The following is a 23,719-nucleotide window of genomic DNA, read 5'->3' as shown; positions in this document are numbered from 1 at the left end:
ATAATAAAAATAATAATTATAGTAATAATAACAATTGATTTGTTTATTTTGTAAAGTTACAATTATTTTTTAAAAAATAATTTTAACGGTTGGAAAACAAGCAAAAAGGAAAAAAGCAAGTTGACAAACAGCAGGAGTTCGTTCCTCATGTCTTTAGAGGAAGCATAGAAGAAAGAATAGTAAAAATTATCTGATCGGAAAAAAAAATATTTTTTGATGAAAATTAGTTTAGCAGATATTTAGGTAATCATTTTAAGAATTTTTGTAACAAATTATGATGACATTAAAGTTAGCTGTCACCTGACAATTTTTTTAATTTTTTTCAACAAAAAAATTATTTTTAAAAAATTGCATTTTTAATTTATTAAAATTTCTACAAGTCCATTTTTTTTTATAATTTTTTTTTGCTATCATTTATTTGATAAAGAAAATTAAAAAAATTGTGAAGTGACAGCTAAATTTAATGTCGTCAAATTATGGCGAAGAAAAATTAGAAAAAAATTTACATGCAGAAATTTTAATAATTAAAATGGAAATTAAATTAGCCGATATTCTTTAATTTTTATGATTGTTTTTATTGAAAAACAATTTTTGAAAAATTTTCACATGTAGAAAATTTTTTAAATTATACGTGCAATTTTTAAAAAATTGTTTTTTTTTTTTTTTTTTTTTTTTTAGTTCTACTTTAATTAATTAAAAAAATAAAAAATTGTTGAGTGTCGGCTAATTTTAGTTTCATAATTGAAAATGTAATTTAAAAAAAAATTTTCAGAACAAATTTATTAAAAAAAAAAAAAAAAATTAATCAAATGACTGCTAATAAAATTATTGTAAAAAAAATTTTCAGTGAAAAAATTCCATATGTTAAATTAAAAAAAAATCATGAGTGAAAATTTTTGGAAAAATTTTAATTACAATTTTATTGTTGTGATTAATTTGTCATAAAAATTCAAAAAATTAACAGCTGTCTGCTAACATCACTGTCATTCCTATTTATTAAAGCGTACAAAAAAAAATCAAGAAAGCCTTTAGTAAAATAAAGTATAATTAATTGCAAAGAGTAGGGGAAAAACTTAGTGATAATGAATAAAAGGAAGAAATTCCACAGTTGGCGAAAAGAGCTTCGGTAATTACCGAAAATGATCAATGAAGCTCAATATTCATATTTCGTGTGAATGTCGAGCAATGTCAAGTGGCATTATGAATAGTTCTATTTTCTATAGTCTATTCAAAGGGCCACAAAACAACCTATAGGTGTTCGATTTCCGGTATCAGTTAACAATTGCAAATAAAGGTACTGAGCACTCAACTACAAGCTGTAGTCTACAGCCAACACAGTAACGAGTAATTTCATGTACAACAAGTGTCCATTTTATTTCGTTTGGAGTCTTTTCAATAATCACGTGGCGCAGGTGAATATTATTTTGATTTTCATCACCTAAATTTATATTATTTCTTCATTAATAATAAATACAAGTAGTTTTACTTTTTATTAATCAATAAATTAATTTAATTTAATTTTTTCAGATTAAACTGAATTAATTATGACGAACATGGAGCAAGATTATTCATCAACGAAGCACACTATCCTGTATGAGTGGAAAATTAATGAAGTTACATCATTAATAGAATCGACTGAAACTGAAGACTGCGTGAAGCTAACATCGCCTGCATTTTCGACGGGAGCGAAATTGCAAGACTCGTGGTGTTTAGAGTTAAAAATTAACGAAAGAGACGGATCAGAATCTACAAAAAAATATTTGTCGGCATATCTGCAGCCAAACAACGGAGATAAACAAGTAAGAATAAAATATTCACTATTTATTCACGATAAAAACAAGAAAAAACATTTCGTTCGTCGCAATAGTCAAGTTTTTGATGATTTAGATGGTTGTGGTTTTGATTTAGTTGAGTTAGAAAATTTATTGAGTCAAAAAGAAGAATTTTTATTTAACGATACTCTCACAGTTTGTATAAAATTAACCGTATACGATAATGATGATGAAACTTTAACTAATTCTTCTAAACGGAAACTTGCCGATGATTTTCAACAACTTCTCGAGAGTAAAATCGGCAGTGACGTACTTCTAAATGTTGGCGATCAAAAAATTTATGCTCATAAAAGTATTTTAATTGCTCGTAGTCCTGTTTTCGCTTCTATATTGATTAATGGAATAGATGATAAAAAGAACGAACTGACAATATCCGATTTTAGTCCTGAAATTATTGAAAAAATGCTTCAATTCATTTATACTGACCAAATTATTGACCTTGACAGCGATGCTAAGGATTTATTGCAAATTGCTGACAAATATCAACTTCAAGCGTTAAAAGAATTATGTGAAGAGTCTTTATGTAAGTCAATAACAATAGACAATGCTGTTGATATTATGGTATTAGCTGAAAAAAATCATGCTAAGAGGTTGCTAGAGTTTGCTACTAATTACGTCGTAATTAATGCAAGTCACCTTGTAAGAAACGGATCTTTTAGAGTTGAGGATCATCTTAATTGTTCGGTAGTATCAAATTTATTCAAGAAAATAATGTCAACTATAATCTCTGACTCTCGGGCTAATTTTCCTTTTACGCTGAAACAATTTTTCATGTCCTGCCTTTTCTTTGTAGTCTTCGTTTATTATATATATGTTTATTTGCTGTCTGGAGTTGTGAAAATTTATCGCGCAACCAGAACTTTCATGAAGAATCGATCATTGGCTAAAAATAAATTGTTATCTAGCAGCGACAATATAACTTTGTCCGGTGAGCTAACTGTATTCAATGATCACACATCATTCAGCGCTAATATTCCCTTTAAAACATCAAAGCGTCTAAATACTGATGACTTCAAGCAACTATTCGACAACAATAATGAAATATCTAGTGACGTAACTTTGGAAGTCGGTGGACATGAATTCAAAGCTCATAAAGTTATGTTGATGGTACGCAATCCATTGGTATCTGCAATGTTCATGGAAAAATTGAAAGAAAATAAAGTCGACATTGCTGATATTGATCAAGAAACCTTGAAAAAATTACTAGAATTTATATTTACTGATAAAGTAAACGCCTTAAACAATTACTCGGAATTGTTATTGAAGGATACGGACAAAAATCAGTTACAAAAACTGAAAAGTATATGCGATGAATCACTTTGTAATTCAATAACTCTCAAATACGCCATGAAAATGATGATTATTGATGATAATTCTGATCAATTGCGAGAGTACGCTACTGTATTCATTGTTATTAATATTACCCATATCATGAAAGCGATAAATTTTAACAGTAATAATGTTGAATTTCCGTTAACGCTATCAGAGATTGATGATAAGCTTGCGATAATGGATAAAGATAACGGTACGTAATAAATACATTTAAATTTTCTTTAATACTCATTATCTCAGGTCTAAGCTTTACAAAATTTCCAAAAACCAAATCAAGATATCAGTAGACTAAAAAATTTTTTATGGTTTCTTTTTACTTATTCCAATTTACAATTGGAATAAATAAAAAAAAAAAATAGAAAATTTTTTGTCTACACGGAAAGAACAAGATGACACTGGATGTCATCCCAGATTATACTCAGTGATATCTGTAGCGAAAAAAATTTTCAGATAATAGCTAGTATAATCCAGATTATACTGGGTAATATCTGGATTATACTCATTATAATCTGGATTATAATAGCTACTATCTGAATTTTTTTTTTCACTTAGTATAATCTGGGATGATATCCAGTATCATCCTGTTTTTTCCGTGTGCTATATCCTGATTTGGTTTTTTGATTTTTCTTTAATATTATGTTTGAGTATAAGATTATTAATTTAAGTAACTTATTGTATATTTTCAGATGAAGAAGAAAAAAAATCAAGGAGTGCTGCAGAAATACGAGAAATGATAGATTTTGATTAATAAGTTAATTTGAATTTCAATTTTTTACTCTTATTTATGCTTTTTATTTATTAACTTATTCTGTAAATATTTTTTTTTAATAATTGTAAGTGGATAACGCAAGCACGTACGGCATTAGTTTCGCTTTTTACTAGCACTGTACTCTCCAAGCAACTTGCTATCATTGTCGTATTATACAGTTTCGAATTATTATACATTGTATCAACAAGATAATGATTTTGTTTGATATAATTTTTTTTATATTATCTTTCATTGTATTGATATAATAGACTTCTGATAATTTTCCTTTGTATTTATTACGACTTAGGCTGTTATTGAAAGAAAATATTTAGAAATATGAATACAAAAATTTTCATAAATTCTTAGCATGTACTTTTTTTTTAATTGTAATTCCTTTTAATACTTTAACTGTGTATTTAAAATTTATAAATCATTGAACTTAAATTATTTCTTGACTGTAATTTATTAATAGACAATTATTACAGTTTATGTGCAATTTATATTGTAATTAAATTGAAAAATAAATCCTTCAGCTAATATTAAGAAATTTTTAGGTTTTATTAAAATTAATAATCCTGAGTATTAATAAGAAATCATTTATTTAATTTTGATTGATAATTTAATTGAGTTTTAATTTTTTTACTGCATTAATGTTAATAAATTTTATAATTTATTAATTAAAGCATAACAGTCAGGGAAATTTTATGCAAGTCCAACATTTATCATTATTTGATGATAATTCATAAGTTAATGGAAATAGACATCCACAAAACACGGCCACATGGTATTTACAGCACGGAATTCCAAGTGGATCACACTAGAAATTTTAATAAAATTTTTTTTAGTCAAAAACTAGTAATACTATTTGTGTATAAATTAAAATAAGTTTTAAATTTAAATACCTCATCTCCAACCTAAGTACAATTTGGTTCTTCCGTTAAAGTCGTAATGATAAAAAATGATTGAGTAAAAAGAATTGTGATTACAATTTTCAACATTTTAATTAAATTAAAAAAAGAACTACTGATAATTTCTTCTCTATAGTGAAATGTTGAAATAAAATACTTCCCTTATATTGGTTTTAAAATAACTCGGCATGACTAACACATTTTTTTAGAATTTAATTAAAAAAATTTCCATTCGCTGCAAGAATTAATTTCTAAAATTTATGACAGGATCAATAAAAAATAGTTTTGTGACTAAGTTAAAAAAATTAAAAAAAGACAATAAATCTTGATCACTATTTTTATTTTTTTTTATGTATAAAATATTTTTTTATCAGATAATTGAACAACCGATAATAAATAAGACATTAAAATTTATTGAAACATTATTTTTTATAAAAATGAAATCATATATTTTTATTTTTAAATAATAAAATTTTTTAACGGAAATTTTTTTTAGATTTTTTAAATTTCTTGAGTTAAAAAAAAAAAAAAATTTTTTTTTGAACTCGAAAAATTTTCCAGGGAATTTATTTTGCTATTATTTTTTTAACAGTACTTGTAAGTATTCCGCGCGCAATTAATCGTTCATGCGCATTGTAAGAAAATCACAATATTTATATAAGAATTTATTTACGACGACACGAATATCAATGCAAATGATTCAGCTTCATTTGAACGCTAATCGTATGTAATTGAATTTGTAGTTCGATGTCGTTGTTATAGTACAAATATAAGTAGGACTTTTAATAAGATTTATATCTTAATACTTAATTAATTTATAATTTGCTTTTTGTGCTTCTGTAAATATATTAAAAAAGTTATTTAAATTCAATATTAAAAAAAATAAATTTTAACAATGAAAAAAATTATAATATTTGGTTCTACCGGGATGACTGGCCTCTGCGCATTAGACTATGCAGTTAAACAAGGTACAGAAAAAAAATTCGCATTAGCTTTGTTTATTAATTGCTTTAAATTTATAAAAAAAATTTTTTAAATATATTTTGTATCAGGTTATCAAATAACAGCTTTTGTAAGGGATGAAAAAAAAATTCCTGACCATTTAAACGGTAAAATTAACGTTGTAATTGGAAATGTTACTAATTATGATCAAGTAGAAGAAGCAATGGTTGACCAAGAAGGAGTTGTCGTAGTTTTGGGAACAAGAAATGATTTAAGTAAATTTTTATTAAATTAAAAAATTCTGTTTTATATTTTTTATTTAGCTTTAACAAAAAAAATTTTTATCCAGAACCTACAACTGAATTATCAGAAGGAATGAAAAATATTATTAGAGCAATGAAGAAAAATAATGTTGAGCGAGTATCAGTCTGCTTATCTGCATTCCTGTTCAGACCACCGGATAAAGTTCCGGCAGCGTTTGTACATTTAAATGCTGATCACCAGAGAATGCTTGATGCTATTAAAGAAAGCGAGCTGAAATGGATTGCCGTTTTACCCCCGCACATTGCAGATAACTGATTATTGAAGTTATGAAAAATTTGGGAAGTATATTAATCTTTTTTAATTTATTTATTTCTCTTCTTCTTATTTCTAGGGTTACCAAATTTGAATTATACTGTTAAGCATGACGAATCTCCTGGTCTTGTTATTTCTAAACATGGATTAGGCGAATTCTTAGTCGACAGTCTGGAACAATCAGAACACTACCAAAAAATTTGTGGAATTGCTATTGATTTAACGCAATTCTGCTCAGTAGTATAATTTTTATTGAGGTTTTATAAGAATGCCAAGTTTGTTGGAAAATAAAATAATCAATTAGTCTGGGAATTATTTTTTTTTATTTAAAATTAATAATTAGTACTTGATTAAATAATATAAAGCAGGTTACAATACATTTGTTTAATGATAAGTTATTTATTAAATTTAATTTATATTATTACAGATGATAAATGGTTTAAAAATATTAATTCAATATAAATATTTTCATATTGCTGAAAATTTGTTGTAATAAAATTAATATCGCGTGACTAATTAATTTTTTGTTAGATCCCAAAATCTTAAGGTCCTTAAAAGCTTCTTTGACCATTTTTTTATATACGCCCTTTTGATCTTAAGAAATTTTTTTTCTTAAGGGAAAACACCACTGTGACGATCGAAAAAAAAAAAAAAAAGAGATGATTTTCAGGAATTTTTTTGACAGGGAAAATAAAGGAATTTGGGAATCGAATTTTTTTTATATTATTAAGGGTACATTAAAGATTATTACCCTAAATTTTTATTGAAAAATATTTAATTATTACAAAGTTATTAATAATCTTGTAGAGCACTAGAAAAAATTTCCCTCTCCATGGTCGGTTCGATAACTCAAAAACGGATAATCTGAAAATAAAAACCCAAATTGCTTTTTAATCAGTAAAGATGTAGTTATCGTCGCACGTATGGAATTTTGAAAATTTTCATTTTTAAAAAAATGGCGACTGAAAATTTTTTTACGATTTTTACTGTTTTTTTTTTGTTTTAATCCGACTAAAAAAATCTTTAAAATAAAAATTTTGACCAGAGTAAAAAAACAAAACAGACTAAACCTTGATTTTTTTTGTTAAGTGATGAATGTAAAATTTATATGCTTTAATAAAAATTGATACAACTCAATAATTAAAAAAATTCTTGAGTAAATACGTCATTATTTAAATTTTTAATAAAAATCACCTAGGCGAGTTTCATTGAGAGTTTTTTTCTAAAATACAATTATTTTAAAATTTTTAATAAAGTTAATAAATATCAACAATATTTATACCATTGATACGAAACTAATAAAAGCATAATGCTTTTGTTATTATTAAAAAGCGGTGACATTTCTTTATATATAAAAATATCAAACGTCAAATGTTTTCGTGAATTTTAACGACTATAAAAAAATTTATCATGCCAAAAAATGTGTAAATATTATTAAAATAAAATGAATTTTATAAGTTGTTTGAATTAACTGAATGAATAAAAATTTTTCAGTCGATATTTCCCCAAAATCTCGGCGTCTTGAACTACAAGCAAAAAATGAAACTCCAAAACAGAGAGAAATTAAAAATTACATTGGCCCAATACGGACAAAAATTTTATGCGATTTTAGTCCTCCTGATATGAAAAATCTACTGGGTGTAACACCGCAACTCGAAGGCCCGCCAAAAAATTTATGGACACCTCCGAGTGATAAAATAATTTTACGACCTGTCACAAATCACAATATCATCAAAGCTCTTACTCATGATGGGATAATAAAATTAGGGGAACAAGTTAAAAGAAATTACGAAGCAGATGTAAATAAAAAATTAAATGACAATTTAAGCCGCGAGATAAATGAAATCCGTTCAATGTTTGAAGCTGAAAAACGTCATGCTATTAATCTCAGTATTAATGAAACTAGAAATGTATATGAAAGTAAGATTGATTTATTAACTAAAGAGCATGAAAGTAAATTACAGGTAATTTCTTTATTTATTTAATTGGAATTTTTTAATTTATAAATATAATTGAAATAATTAAATTACGATTCACTGTTTTATATTTTAGAGCGCGCTCGCTGAAGTTGTAGAAAAGTCTAATAAGAGATTACAAAAAGCTGTTGTAGCTGAACGTGTGAGCGTGACACATCAGATGCTCAAGAAATTAAGAGATGAAATTGGTTATATGGTCATTAAATTGTACGATGAGTTTGAGAGAAAATCCCGAGTTGACCGAGAAAATATGATTGCTGACTTTAATAAAACAATTAGGTCCAATAAAATTTTTAATGCGGTATCACTTTACTTTCAAGACGAGTCGTAAATTTGTTTTATTTTTTATTTTTATAGAAATGAACGAAATAAAAATAATGATATTTTAAATGCTTTCGAGAAAGAGAAAAATCTTGAGATTAATATTCAAAGGCTAGAAATAGAAAATAAATATCTTAATCTTCTAATAAATTCAGTCAAGGCGGAAAGATCTTGCAGTGAAACTCGAATGAGTTTTCGTCAGCAAAATTTCCAGGTACTGTTATTGTCTTTTGAATTAAAAATTGTTAAAAAAAAAATTAAATTTTCAGGAAAAAATTCAAACTCTTTATAAACTTCTCGTGAAAACATTGTACATAATAAAAGTATTAAATAAAAAATTGTCTCAGCCGACAGCTCAAATTCACGAGCCGACTTGGCGAGATAAATTACAAGAAATAATCAATAAATTTAAAAATATTATTAATTTTGTATTTCACGCGATTCCGGGCCACGATGAATTTCTCCTTTCTCTAGAATCACTTTTGTCTTTGGAGCATCATCAAGATAGAACTGCTTGCGAAAATGAGGATAGTAATCGCTGTGTCTTGGGAATAATAAAAAATTTATCTGGATCATTAAAAAATAACGTTTTTCGAGTTGTAGAAATTGTTGATAAAAATGGAAAAAAGTGGAGGCCTGTCACTTTGCCATATCAGGCAATGTTTCATTTTTAATTAGTATATAGTAAATAATGAATAATTAAATAATTTTCTTTTTTTTTATGCAGCCATCAGTCGACGATGAAGATGAACCGCTTTTCCCACCAGAAATAATTTTGTATTATAATATCGATGATTTTTTGTCTGATAATAATTTTTCTATAGAATCAAATGATGAAATCGATAATGATGTACGGACTTTTGAAGAATTGACTGAAGAAGATAACTTTAAGATCCAAATTATGGATTCTGATATTAATGTAACACAAATTTTAAATATTTATATTTATTAATTATTAACGTGATTTAAATATTATAGTTACAAAAATTAATGCTAAAAAAATCGAAAATATCTAGACATAAAAATTTAATTTTTCTGGAAATTACATGGAAAGAACAAGATGACACTGGATATCATCTCAGATTACACTGAGTATAATCCAGATTACAATGAGTATAATCTAGATATTATCTAGTATAATCTGGATTATACTGGCTACTATCTGAAATTTTTTTTTCACCACAGATATCACTGAGTATAATCTGGGATGACATCCAGTGTCATTTTGTTCTTTCCGTGTAGTAACGAATATTTTAGATTACTTTGAAATTTTTGATTTTTAATAATTTACGAAATTTGTGTAAATTTAAAAAATTATCTAGTTTTAATTTTTTAAAAATAATTTTATATTAAATTATTAAATTTTTATTGTAATTCACTTTTTAGCTGCAAAACTCTAGAGAATCAATTGCATCGGACAAAAGAAAATCTGTAATTACACCTGACGATGTAATTCAACATAAAATTCGGACTTCCTTAAGAAAATCGATTGAAATTATAACAAAACTAAAAGAAGAATTCCCTTCAAGTGAACCACAGTTCTCCAAACACGAGGATGAAACTGAGCGTATTTTCCAAGACATAATGAAATATTCTAATGATCTAAAAAACGTCTAAACTAAATCTAAATTAAACATACAAATTTTTCATGTCATATAACTTTATTTGACAAAAAAAAAAAAATAAGTTTATAATGATATTGACAATAAATAAAACAGTTCACGTGAATTGTTTATGAATAATATGAAGTAGATATGACAATAACTAAAAAAAAAAATTAATTAATTAATTATTGAATTAATAACTAAACTCAAGTATAATTCAAACATAAAAAAAAAAAAAAAATGAAAAGTTTTTAGTCAATAAAAATAATAACAAAGTAAATTGTTAGTTATATCGACTTAAAGAACATCACTTATCAATGCTAATTGATAATTATTTACAATTTATCATTTATCAAAGAGCTTGTTTTCATATTAGTTATAATAATAATAATAAAAGTATATCTATCGAGTTCAACTCATCATTAAATACCATGGCGGTAAAAATAAATGTACGTCTTAACAAGTTTAAAAATTAAATCATCTGCAATCCGTGTCATTAATTAATTTAAAAATAAATTTATTTCTCATAGTCCTCTTCGTCGGGTCTTACTTGAGGGAACCTTCTGAGGATTTGTTGCTGAGGCTGAGGTCTTCGCTGTTGAAGAGGGATGTTTACTTCCTCGGGACTGCGGAAGACTTGGTTATTGGGAAGACGATATTGAGGAAGGCCTTGAGGTGTGGGAGAAGGACGCGCTATTGCTGGAATACTGTTCAAGGTGGTCTGTGCAGGCTGGTTTGAGTACAATTGAGAATTGTGATGGGTTCTTCTTGGATTGGGAGTCTGGTGGTAGTCTTCGCTTTCACGTTCGTCCGTGAAGATATCTCCTGGGAAGTAACGCTCGCTGTATCTCAAAGTAACATTTGGTTTTGACTCAGCTTCTTGTAAATTCAATGGCTTGTAGAGGTACTCATTGACGAAATGATACTGAGAACTCTTTTTGCAGCTTATATCTCCATTTGGTGGCATGCAGATCAGATGAACCTATTAATTTAGATAAATCGGTCAGTGAAACGTGCTGCTGTTGTTGATCAATATTTATAAGGTTAAAAGTAAAATATAAATACCTGGTGGAAAGTAAAACCTTCTGGGCAAATCCATGAGTGTTTAGCGTTGTCTTGACAGTAATGGAACACTTCACAGTTTAGTTCTTCGTCAGCATAATAACCTGTTTGCTTACCAACACAATCAAATTTACTTTGTGGTAAAAGTAAGCTCAGACGATCTGGCTCTTCTTTTTCTTCTTCAAGAGGCTCTTCTTCGAGCTGAGGATTTTGCACGGCATAAGATGCACCACGAATTGGACCTTGACGTCCTCCCGTTAGAACTCTTATTGAGCCTTCATTTGGTTTACGGTAAGCCTAAAAATTATAATTAAAATTAATTTTTAAACTTTTTCAAAAAAAATTTTATCAATTTTTTACAAGCGCATATTTTTCAAATTTTTTAAAAATTAATTTTTCGGCTCAAAAATTTTTAGCATAAAAATTTTTCTAAATAAAAAAAATTCCATAAATTAAAAATTTCTTCATAAAAAATTTGATAAGAATATTTTGACACTTGAATTGAATATTTTCTAAAAATTTTTCTGGGATTTATAATAAAACATTCTATTGGTTTACTATTTAAATTTCATTACCAAGCAACAAAATGTTAAGAAAGTAATTTCTTGAGTGAACATAAAAATTTCTACAAACGTCTAATTGCTAATAAATCTTGAAACATTGTAACAACAACTTATGAACAATGTTTCCGAGTCTATTAAACCACAGCTAATTTGTTGAGCATGAAAAGAGCATTGTGTAAGGCTAGTAATTTATTTTTTCTATTTATAGACCAAAATAATTTACCGGTTGCTGAGCTGACCGATAGAGAGGAGTAGGCGACGGAGTAGGTGTAACGACATTATCCTCGTAACTGTCATCTCTGTAACCACCTGAGGCCTGTCCAAGGCCAGGACTGTTGTAAAGAGGCCCGTAAGTTGGTTTACCAGGAAATGAAACAGATCTAGTATCTAAATTATAGTGTTTTTGGGCCGCTGTTATCGCAACCCAAGTCAGCAGAAGCACTCGATACATCCTTTGGCTCTGAAAAATAAAAATAAATTTAGAAACTATTCCATCCATATGTGCATTGCGCTTTTCAGTTAATAAAAATTGTATTTATTTTCCCTTATAAATTTATAAAGATATAATGGGAGATATATAAACAAACTTTCGCTGACCCAAACACTCTCTTGTGAAAATCAATCTCCAATAAAGTTGATGAATCATCTTCAATTGTACATCTCAATATTCGCAAAACAATGAGTTTGTTATTTTTCAGTTTACATAGAAATCATCTATGAGTTTAATTAAATCGTTAATTACTTTCTCGTTTGCTCAATCGATGCGGTATAAGGTTGACGTGAAATACAAATGACATTACATTGCATGGTATGGATAAAAAAAGTAATAAATTTTATTACTGACAAATAAACGATACTCTTCCTCATTCATACTGGGTCATATCGTTCACTAGGACAAACGTGATAGTTTTCTCCAAATGATCGTTAAACGCATGATACCACTCTCGTTTTACAAGTATACATGTGTACGTTTTTGTAATTTTTAATTTGACGGCTATATTCACTGGCACTTACTTTAGCGAACGTCTTCTATTCAGTGAATGAGGTCGTTTGTGTTTAATTTATTTAAGTGGAAAGTTTTGAATAACAAAATAAAATGTTTACTATATTCGCATGAAATTTTAAACTTTTATTTTAGAAAATTTTTATGGTGAGTCAAAGACAATTTGCAAACACTTATCGTAAGTGTTTGTTTATTTTAATTGCTTTCTTTGTATTTAAATTGAAGATTGTTAGCGTGTCTGTGATTTAAAAGTGATGGAGAATTTTTTTAAAAGACAAATATTAGTTTTTAAAAAATTAATTTATATACGGATGAAAAAATTTACTCTATTTTATACGAAAAGAACAAGATGACACTGGATATCATCCCAAATTATACTCAGTGATATCTGTGGTGAAAAATTTTTTAGATAGTAGCCAATATAATCCAGATTATACTGGATGATATCTGGATTATATTCATTGTAATCTGGATTATACTAATTGTAATCTGAATTATACTAGCTACTGTTTAAAAAAAATTTTTCACTCAGTATAATCTAGGATAATATCCAGTGTCATCTTGTTTTTTCCGGGTATAGAGGAAATGTTGAACTAAGATAATTATTTTGAAGAATTTTATTTTGTTGAATAAATTATAAAACTTTTTAAACCGAGAAAAATTTTTCTGTCAATAAAATTCCTCAAAATGATTTTTTTGGACAAGAATTTTTTTTTAAATCCTTTATTAAAAAGTTAATATGACGTTTTCATTATTGTCGTTTTTCGTTACAGTGGTAACCACTTCGGCAACGGCTAAATATTAATGAATAAAATTTTTAAAAATTAATTAAATGTCTTTGAAAATTTTTTTCATAGAATTTTAAATTAAATTTTATTATAAAATATCGAAAATATTACCAATGAAAATATATTTATAATCAAACAAACTATTCAGATCCTGTTCTAATTTTTATTACGGAAAAAATGTAGCTTATTACACCCATTTTTAATCAACATAATTACAGTAATTAATTAAATGAACTAAATTCTACTAATTGGACGTAGCAAATTGTTATAATTTAAAAGTAAAACACTTAACTTCGGATCATTTACTCGATTAGTTATACAATTATTTCTATCACCGTCGATTAATCATACCGAAGTATCCATCAATTTATCAAAATCACTTAGAAGTACTCTAAATAGAATGTAATAATATAAAACTTTTAGGAAAACAATATTTCTAATACTCGGACTCAATATAATACCTTTGCGCAAATAAATTATCGCATAAATTCTAAAGGTCAGAGTTTAAGTTTGACGAGACGTTTAATAACTTTTGAATTGCATAATAATACGATGTAAGATAAAGTCCCGAGGTGAACGATCTTTTTGTGTCAGTGAATCAGCAGCGGGAATCGTTTAATAGCGGTAAATGTTTATCAATAATATGAATACAAATATAAATATCAATAGTATCATCATCAAAGAAAGCTTATTGTATTAAATAATGTCTTGTGTTGATCTAATCGCGATTATTAATCGAAAATAACGGCTGACAATAAAAGGAAGTACACACAACCGCAACAATTATTTTTTTATTTTTGTTTATTTTTCATTATTAAGGACTTTACTGTTAAGGAATATTTGTATAATCAGTATTTGCAAAACTCAAGACTGGAGACCACAATCATTAAATCGGAGATCAAGAGTAGACCGCGGGTCCTGTTTGGTCCGCTGCAAGTGAAAGTGAGAGGGCTGTTACTTTACTTACAACAGCTTAAATGAAAATTATAAACGAAGTAAATCTATATCAGACTATAAACTAATATAAATTATATACGGTTCGTGCAATCCAAGTCCGGCCTATTATTAGCAACTCATTGGCTTGATAAGTTGTTTATAAGATCTTAATTCGAGGTTGTAGGTTTTATCCTTCTATCGCGTTCTGACGGGGTGAGAATGCGTGTGTTTAACGCCCTTGGAGTTTAAAACCACCAACCAAGGAATTTATGTCAGATTGCATTACTTTATTGTGTATCTGTCTATACATTCTGAGACACGCCTTTCATTTAAACAATAAACATCAATTACTTATTACTTATTACTTATTACTTTACCGTGTCATTGACTTCTTGATACACGTTCGATTTTTATTTTAAATTAATTATTAATACAAATTCATTATTTGATCAAAAGGGTGGAAAGTCAAAATTTGTTTTTATTCCTTTTTGGGTCAACTTTTAAAATTAGAAAATAAAAATTTTAAGTTAGAAAAAAAATTGTAATTAGAATTTTGTCAAACGATTTTTTATGGATTATGTTTGAGTACACGAAAAAAATAAGATGACACTGGATATCATCCCAGATTATACTCAGTGATATCTGTGGTAAAAAAAAATTTCAGATAGTAGCTAGTATAATCCAGATTATACTGAGTGATATCTGGATTATACTCATTGTAATGAGTATACTCTGGATTATACTCAGTATAATCCAGTGGGATGATATCCAGTGTCATCTTGTTATTTCCGTGTAGGAGGAAAAAGAAATAAATTTGTAAAAATTATTGTTCATAACTTATGACTGAGTAGTATCAATTATTTTTTGTAAATAAAAATATTTTTTCTTGTTAATTTTACTTTAAAAATTTGAATTTTCATTGTTTCATCATACACAATTTTAAGAGAAAATGCTGAAGGAATTCAAACGGATATTATAGTATAACATATTAGAAAAAATATTTTATTTTGAAGAGTTTTTTTTTGTAGAAATTTTTCTTGGTAAGTCATTGGAAGAAATGAATTCAATTTTTGAATTTTGATTTGATCAAAAAATTTTTCAACAAAATTATGCATTTATAAAAGAAAAATTTTTGAATCAAAATTAATTTTGATTAAATTAAAAAAATGATATTTTTGGATCAAAAGTTTGTCTCTTAAAACAAAAGTTAATTTTTTATCAATGCATAAAAATTTTAAATGTTTTTTTTTTTTATAAATGATAATTTTTTAATTAATTAAATTTTCTTAAACCATAAGTCAAATAAATAGCTTTAAAACAATTTAATATATTAAGCGTTGTCTTATTCAGACAAATAAATATGTAATCATTAAAAATAAATGGCCAAATATGTAGTAAGATGATAAAATGCAATAAATTTATGTAAGAAAAAAATGTGTATCAGTAATCCCGAACAAGATATGCCGGTGCAGGTTACTGCAAGTACAAGTCACACGCCCGTAATTCTCAGTGTACATAAAGAAAGCGATTGTGTAACAAGGGTATAGAGATAGTTGTCCAGTTGGTCGGAAACTCTGAAATGAGATCACGCTACGATACGGGTTTGGCCAGGTTAATGTACAAGCAATTGCTAATATAAGTAGATTAAAAGTGAGCAAAATCTAAGCACATATTAACTTCTGCATATATGTCTGGGAATTTTAAGGAAATTGACTTATTTACTTTTAAAACATGTCGATCGCGTAATACTGACAGCTCGTTAACGTTTCAGGGCAATAAATCTTTTAACTAAACCATTTTAAGTTCAAATTTTCTCCGTTTTATTTTCATTATCTTACTCGGTATTTTTATAATATTACCAATAATGTCTACTATGTTTAAATAGCCACTTAACTTATTGTATTTACTTTACTTTTTGCTTCTTTTGATAATAATAACTAATAATCACAAGTAATAAAACTACTCAAGTGTAAAGACCAAATTGCCAAGTTTGAATTAATGTGCAATAATCAATAAAAAGTAAAATTACTTATAGCTCCGATACTTTCCAATTGTTGATCAGATAAATGTAATTATTATTTATTGTTACGAATAATAAATTTCCATTTCAATATTAAATTGTCCGTATTGTAATTAATAAGGATACAATTATTTTAATTTTGCAATTTTTTTTTTTACAAGTCAAATATTTTTGAATTTTGTATTTATAATCCAACCATTTGAAAAAATTTTAATAAAAATGGATTAATATTTATTTTAATGAAAAAAAAAAATTTTTGGCTGATAAAAAAAGTACCAGAAATTAATTAACTTTAAATTTAATTAAAAAATTATTCTGACTAACAAAAATTAATTAAGAAAAAATTTTTTTGATTAATGAAAACTAAAAAATTATTGAATTATTTTCTTTTCACTTAAAAAAAATTTAATAATTAAATTATTAAAATTTGTATAAAATGATTAATTAGTTATTATTAAATGTGCAAAAATAAATAATTTCACGAATGAGTATAGAGTGAATATGGGTTAAAAAATTACCTGTTAAAATGTGATATCTAGTAGAATGTAAAACACCAAGAACACAGGTGATACGTCAACACGCACGGGATTTATCCTGCGGTGGCGCCACGGCATTCGCTTATATAGCTTGGCATGCTGAAAGTTTCCTCCACCAGCAAGGCAGCATAAAATTGTCCATTTCTTACCATATCTCACATTGAGACTTATGGTCTTTCGAGAGGTGGTGGAATCCAGTTTCATTCGGTCCAATAGATTTGATATACTCCAATTGTATTCGACTATTTAACTTTGCTTGTAATTTTGTTTTCGAAAAAACAGTGAACCATAAAAAAACCATCCATCATCGGATCAACATTAATAAACGCTGGATTAACAATTATCATCGCAGCTTTCTTACAAGAAAGTAAATAGATCTCAATCCAATTCAACCGGGTATAATTTGTTTGGTAACCCTTTGTACCGACGAAAATTTTATTTAAAAGATTAAAATTAAAGCCTGTACTGTCCTAATTTGTTACTTTTTTTTTTACATTTCTTCTTGTTATTTTTATTCTTATTCGCTATACTGTTTTTTTTTTGTCTTCATACTTTTCTCTCAAAGACTAAATACCGCGTTGCATCATCGCTATTATACATTATAAATTTTACTTTTTATTTGAATAAAAATAAAATAAAATTTTGAATGATAAATTAGATTTAAATTTGGATTGATGAATAAAATTAAACGAGTAATAAATAACAATAGTGAAAATAAAAAATGTTCATGCAGCATGAAAGAATTGCCAAAAGAAAGTACCAATCCAATTTCATACATTTCAATAAATTAAGAGTAATTAGTGCGTAGAATTTGACGATGAGTGATTATGATCTCTCAACACATACACCAAAGCTATACTTGTACAAAATATATTGCACGTAATGCTTGTAATGTTTTTATACGTCGTACGTGTACATCATTTTGTTTTTTCTACACTTGACTCAGATTCTTACTATCAAATCTTCGCAGGATTATCATAATAACACACATGCCAGACCATGGTGCCCGTCAACATTGAAAGTCCTGGGCTTTCCATCTCGTTTCTGATTTATATTTTTCATTTATAAATTATAATAGATTGAACAAATAATTATTAATGAATGGTTAGACTTTTATTGAAATTAACTTTATTGCGGTTCAGAAATATATGATTCAATTGTATAAATTTAGTGAAAGAAAAAGAAACAATATTAAATATTAAAATTTCAAAAATTTGATATTCTTTGTTTTAATTATTAGTTAGTTATATTTATTCTTCAATTATTATAATTTTAAATTCATAAAAAGAAAAGTTTAAAAATAAATTTTTGAAAAATATAAAAAAAATTAATTAATCAATATAAATAAAAAATTCAATTATATATTACTAAAATATATTAAAATTAGAATTACATAAAAGAAACTTTTCAAAATTCACTTTAATATATATTTAAGTAATTTTGATCAAATTTATTAATCTAAAATTTTTGCGCATTTTTTAACGTTATTTAAAAAAATCTCATCTAAAATAAAAAATTTGATTTTTCACAGTTTTGTTTTTTATTTTTTAATTTTTTTAATTTATCATAGATAAGTCAGATTTATTTATAAAAGTCCAAAATCAAACGCAAAGTATACAAGTTTTTACGCTTAATTTAAAAATAACTTTAACATACTTTTTCATGGCACTTGAATAAATTAAAAATGAAAAAATTAGTCCGATATGAGTATGAATAAACATAGCCAATAATTTCAATTTTATATTATCTCCAGTATTTTGAAATTAATTTAAGCCGATTAATTTTAATATGAGGTATCAGGTTTTAGTTCTTAGCTAAAATTAATTTTTTCGACAAGCAAACAATGATTGATGGAGATCAAATGTATGTTTTCACTTATACTAATATTTTATTTGTATTAGACATACTTTTATTATTATTATTACTAATAAATTTTAAAGTAATACATAACATATAATAATCAATATTTTTTTTTCTTGAATTTATTAATTTTTGACATATCAATTTGGTAATGTACTTAATAACATAACAAATCTCCTAAATGTAAATTATTCAAGATATTTACAGATGACCTTAAACTATACTTCGGATAGCGTTTCTAATCCCAATCGAATATCTCGATTACCTAACTACTTCCGGACTGGATCTAAATACCGATACCGATACGGAGAAATTAGATTAGATTCTAAGATTATAACAAATTATTCAATTAAATATATCAAAATAATGACACGTATATCAAAAGAGTTTTATAAACGCCGATCGAACCCACAATTTAGAAAAATATTTATCAATACCTTGGAGTAAAAAAAAAAAACTAAAATCTCAAATAATCAGACGGTGAATATATTATCATTCCGCTGAGGGAGTGGTCTCGATGAAAGAGTTTTGTTTTAAGTATTTTAATATACATTCGGGTGCTATGAACGCAGAAACACTTTCACCTGAAGAGTGACCGAGAGATATCGATAGGGAATAAAATAGTGAAAGAGCGAGAAACTGAGAGTCATATTAACTCTACTTCTGAGTTTAGTCTCCTGACTAGAGTGAAAGTCATCGATTGAGTTCTTTTCTTTTATGTGTACATGCATTGCAGTACACATTACTTGCACTACTGTACTTTATTTCTCACTGCATTGCATTGCGCTTATTTTGTACTCATGCCCTCCATCGGCGTTACGCCCCTGCATTTTTTTTCGGACATGTTTTTCTTCAATCGTAACTTCATTCCTCTCCATACAAAAATTGAAAAATTGTAACCATAAATAAATTAATTATCAATTTTTAAGGAAAAAATAGCATTAAAAATTTCAAGTAAAATTTTCAAGACTAAAAATGATATATAAATTTCTGCCATTCATAAATTTTTTGAATTTAAACTAAAAAATCATACATATATTGAAATAAAAAATTAATTTTGACTCAGAAAAAAATTCTTGAACCAAAAAAAGTCAATTTTACTACTTAATTAAAAAAAATTCTTCAAAAATGTGTTTTTAATTGAATAATTTTTTTCTTGAATTAACTTAATTTTTATTTCAATAAAAAAAAAATTTCAAAGTTTAAATTTTTATAATTTTTATAATTTACTGAGTTAAAATTTTGAAGTCGAAAAATGATATATAAATTTCTGTCATTCATAAATTTTTTAAAATTTTAACTAAAAAATGTTACTTATACTGAAATAAAAAATTAATTTGACTTAAAAAAAAAAAAATCTTGAACCAAGAAAAGTCAATTTTACTTGATTTAAAAATTTTATTACTTAATTAAAAAAAAATTTTTCAAAAATTTGTTTTTAATTAAATAAATTTTTTCTTGAATTAACTTAATTTTTATTTCAGTAAAAATAAAATTTTAAAGATAAAAATTTTATAATTTACTGAATTAAAGTAAGTTTTACATAAATTTTTATTGTAACAGCCTTTTACAACGAGTCTTTCAAATTTTTACACTATATAATTTACAAAAAATTGAAAATAATTAATAAAATACCGTTTTTGAGTTATATGAACTGACTTCCACCTTCTCTATAATTATCGAGCCATATACAAAAGCAATAAACATACATTAAATCAGTTATGTAGCCAAGGAATTGTAGATAGAAATGGTTAGGCGACTATTTCCACAGTACAGAGTACAGCATCTATTCCAGTCAAGGATCTTCAAGGCCGTTGTACTCTATCACTGTAATACTATTTATTACACCGTCAAGCATGTATCATATGTCAATGAGCAAATATTGGGTGAAATAAATCGTTTGATTTATAATATAAATGATTATTGTGTAGGAATGATTTATTGATTCAATTTTTAACCAAATATCCACAGAAACCCATTTATCACGATTGTAATCAAATCATTGATATATTTCAGGTTATTTGTACTTCTATTTGTTTATCAAGAAGTTGTAAATTATAAATTTGTACTTAAAAATAAAGTTGTAGAATGATTGAGCCGAGCAGAAGGAGTGCAAGTGTAAGTATGTAGAAGGTTTCAGTATAAGAGTATCATTACTTTCGCTGGATAGAAGTTTTTGTCGTTAGCGTTAGATCAGCCGTAACAGCGTAAATATAAGTAAAAAGGTATAAACGTGAGTCAATAACACCAGAATTATTAACTTGTGTATATATCTAGCGGTCATGGTCTTGCGGAAGTGGAAAATATGTGTTTAATTTTTTTTTTTTTTTTTCTTTCATCGTAGGGAAAAGATGTGAAATTAGAAAATTTGGATAAGAGATGGAAATTGTTTCGAGTGACTCATTTACTGGTTACTTTGTTCAATATGTATTTACTTCCGGTTAGGCGTTATCTAAATTGTTTTGATTGCTTATTGTCTGAAGATTTAGCTTTATATTTTCTATTATTTTATCTTCAACTTTCATGGAATTCAATAATTGTTAGATAGCAATTATTTAATTCATAAAAACATCAATTTTGTTTTGGATATTAATAAAAAATTAGATTATTCTATTTTTTTATAAAAATAATAAAAATATCATCAATTATGATATTCTTCATAATTTAGTAAATTTATTTATGTTTATAAAATATTCTTTTTGGATTGTCATCCTATAAAATTTAACAAATTTGATAACTTTTATACACAGAAAAAAAGAAAGTCTTTAGTCAAGCGTAAATTTTCTTAAATCAAGAAAATCTTAAGGAAGATTGAAAATTTTTTGAATGAAGTTAAAATTTCTTGAGTGAAGTTAAATTTTTTTAAGCAAAGAAAATTTTTTCTTGCTCCAAAATAACTTCGATCTTCCTTACAATTTTCTTGGTTCAAGAATTTTTTTTCTGTATATGATTAAAGAAAAAAAAAAGTTGAAAGTTTAATCATCTCGAATCAAACCCATAAAATTCTTTGATTAAAAAATTGTTTTTGATATAAGTAAATTTTAATAGATTTAAAATTTTTTCCCGCTTGATTTGAGATGATTAAATCCTTTGAAATTATGTTGTCTTCATTCTAGATTTTTTTTTTACAAAATAATTTTTTTATCGCGAAAAATAAATGTTTTAAATAAAAACCAGGAAGTTTAATCTGCTATAAAAGAAGTTTCATGGCTTATCAACGTATCCTTGATACCTTAAAAGTCATAGAAAAAATAAGAAAGTGATCAATTGTTCCAAAGATAGTATGTTTACAATTTTTTTTAGCTTAATGTTACAATTAAAGTGACATAATTACTTTCCAGTACTAATTTTATGACTTTTTAGGTAATTTTATTAATACTGAATCAACATATTTTATTTTGCATTTAAATGAAGAAAGAATTTTTTTTTCTTTATAAATAAAAAATTTATGAAACATTCAAAAATAACTACCAAACTAAAATTTTTAAATTCACGTTGTTATAGATTTCAATTTTTAATAATTAAAATAAAGAAATGTATATAGATGAGACATTAATACAAAATTAACTCACACAGCAGCATTAACTGTTCTATTGCTGGCTGAAAAAATTGCATAGTACAATTAATCGTCAATAATTAAAATTTAATAAAAAAAGTTTAACCTGTTGTTAAGATTGTTAACTACTAATTATCATGCAATGTTTTTAAGTAATCCGTAGTACGGTCAATAATTATTTTTTACGCAATTAAATTGATGATTTTTGATTTCATAAGAAAATTATTTGATCTAATTTTGTAGAATTTTAAATCAGTCCAAAATTTTAATTTAAAAGTAGAAAAATTAATTAATTTCCCGCTTTTTTTTAAATTAAATTTTTCAAAAATTTATCAAGAAAGGAATAAATAATTGCAAAATTTCAGATTAAAAAGATTTATTTTTCATAAAAATTTATTATTAAAAAAATTCTTTCATGTCGACTGATTCGATAAAATTCTAAAATACAACGGAACTGCTTACTTTGATTCAATGATTCATACTCAGCTTTCTATAAGGCAGTGTAATACATCATCTTTTCCCGTGATGAATAATGAGTTCTATTTTATATTTATATATTTATGTACATAAACGATAATGATAAATAATTATACGTCTACGCAATTTGAAATAAAAGCTTGTAATTATATGTTTACGTTAACTTTATAAGTATTTTTAAAAATACACATGAAAAATTTCCCATAATTGAATATTTTTCTGGACTATGATATTTTATTAAAAAAACAATTATTCTGTAACTACCTATTAATTAAAAGATACTTAATGAGTATAATTACTATTTAAATTAAATCAAGCAATCATCATGTTCAATTGGTGGTAACTGAAAACACGTAAGATAGCCGATTAGCTTACGCGGTTGTTCACTTTCTCCCCTTTGTAAGGAGGTAACGCCATCGTCGGCAATCTGTTGATTTAAATCCCCGCAATATCGCCGTGGAAATCGGTAACCACGATTTCTGTTCGAAGAAATGCAGCAATAAAATTTAACTAACAAAGACTTTTATGAAATAAAAAAAAATATCAAGTTTACATTATTATATTTATATTTATGCATTTATTTATTTGAAAATATAAATTCAATTTGAAAAAGGATTCGTAAAAGTAATTTGTTGATCTTGATCTTGAATCATTTTGAAAATAAACGTGTTTTACGGTA

At 26.1% G+C, this 23,719-nt stretch overlaps 4 protein-coding genes across 6 annotated transcripts; 3 read left to right on the top strand and 1 right to left on the bottom strand.

The window, feature by feature from the left end:
* Positions 1-1,253: 1,253 nt before the first annotated feature.
* On the top strand, positions 1,254-4,273 carry LOC141527541 (speckle-type POZ protein-like). Its single transcript, XM_074243081.1, has 3 exons — positions 1,254-1,412; positions 1,528-3,357; positions 3,851-4,273. Exons 2-3 carry the CDS (start codon positions 1,545-1,547, stop codon positions 3,910-3,912), a joined length of 1,875 nt encoding a protein of 624 aa, XP_074099182.1. The 5' UTR covers positions 1,254-1,412; positions 1,528-1,544; the 3' UTR covers positions 3,913-4,273.
* Positions 4,274-5,557: 1,284 nt separating this feature from the next.
* Positions 5,558-6,650, top strand: LOC141527191 (flavin reductase (NADPH)-like). 3 transcript variants are annotated; one of them, XM_074242538.1, is made up of 4 exons: positions 5,558-5,788; positions 5,873-6,037; positions 6,112-6,349; positions 6,418-6,650. In XM_074242538.1, exons 1-3 carry the CDS (start codon positions 5,716-5,718, stop codon positions 6,339-6,341), a joined length of 468 nt encoding a protein of 155 aa, XP_074098639.1. In that variant the 5' UTR covers positions 5,558-5,715; the 3' UTR covers positions 6,342-6,349; positions 6,418-6,650. The 3 variants fall into 3 exon arrangements, with proteins under 3 accessions (XP_074098639.1, XP_074098640.1, XP_074098637.1); XM_074242539.1 differs by having other exon boundaries at positions 6,112-6,368; XM_074242536.1 differs by having other exon boundaries at positions 6,112-6,650.
* A 977-nt stretch (positions 6,651-7,627) lies between these two features.
* Positions 7,628-10,287, top strand: LOC141527099 (uncharacterized). The gene is made up of 6 exons (XM_074242394.1): positions 7,628-8,302; positions 8,391-8,593; positions 8,672-8,849; positions 8,905-9,291; positions 9,363-9,554; positions 10,022-10,287. The coding sequence occupies exons 1-6, from the start codon at positions 7,814-7,816 to the stop codon at positions 10,250-10,252; spliced, it is 1,680 nt and encodes a 559-aa protein (XP_074098495.1). The 5' UTR covers positions 7,628-7,813; the 3' UTR covers positions 10,253-10,287.
* Positions 10,288-10,753: 466 nt separating this feature from the next.
* On the bottom strand, positions 10,754-17,198 carry LOC141527100 (uncharacterized). The gene is made up of 4 exons (XM_074242395.1): positions 17,130-17,198; positions 12,088-12,324; positions 11,305-11,598; positions 10,754-11,221 (listed from the first exon to the last, which is right to left on the bottom strand). Exons 2-4 carry the CDS (start codon positions 12,313-12,315, stop codon positions 10,757-10,759), a joined length of 987 nt encoding a protein of 328 aa, XP_074098496.1. The 5' UTR covers positions 12,316-12,324; positions 17,130-17,198; the 3' UTR covers positions 10,754-10,756.
* Between the last annotated feature and the right edge of the window lie 6,521 nt (positions 17,199-23,719).

Source organism: Cotesia typhae, unplaced genomic scaffold (genome assembly GCF_013202065.1).
Source record: "Cotesia typhae breed Kobodo isofemale line unplaced genomic scaffold, CoteBio_Ctyphae contig_4, whole genome shotgun sequence".
NCBI lineage: Eukaryota > Metazoa > Arthropoda > Insecta > Hymenoptera > Braconidae > Cotesia > Cotesia typhae.
This window is presented reverse-complemented; position numbering and strand designations above follow the sequence as displayed.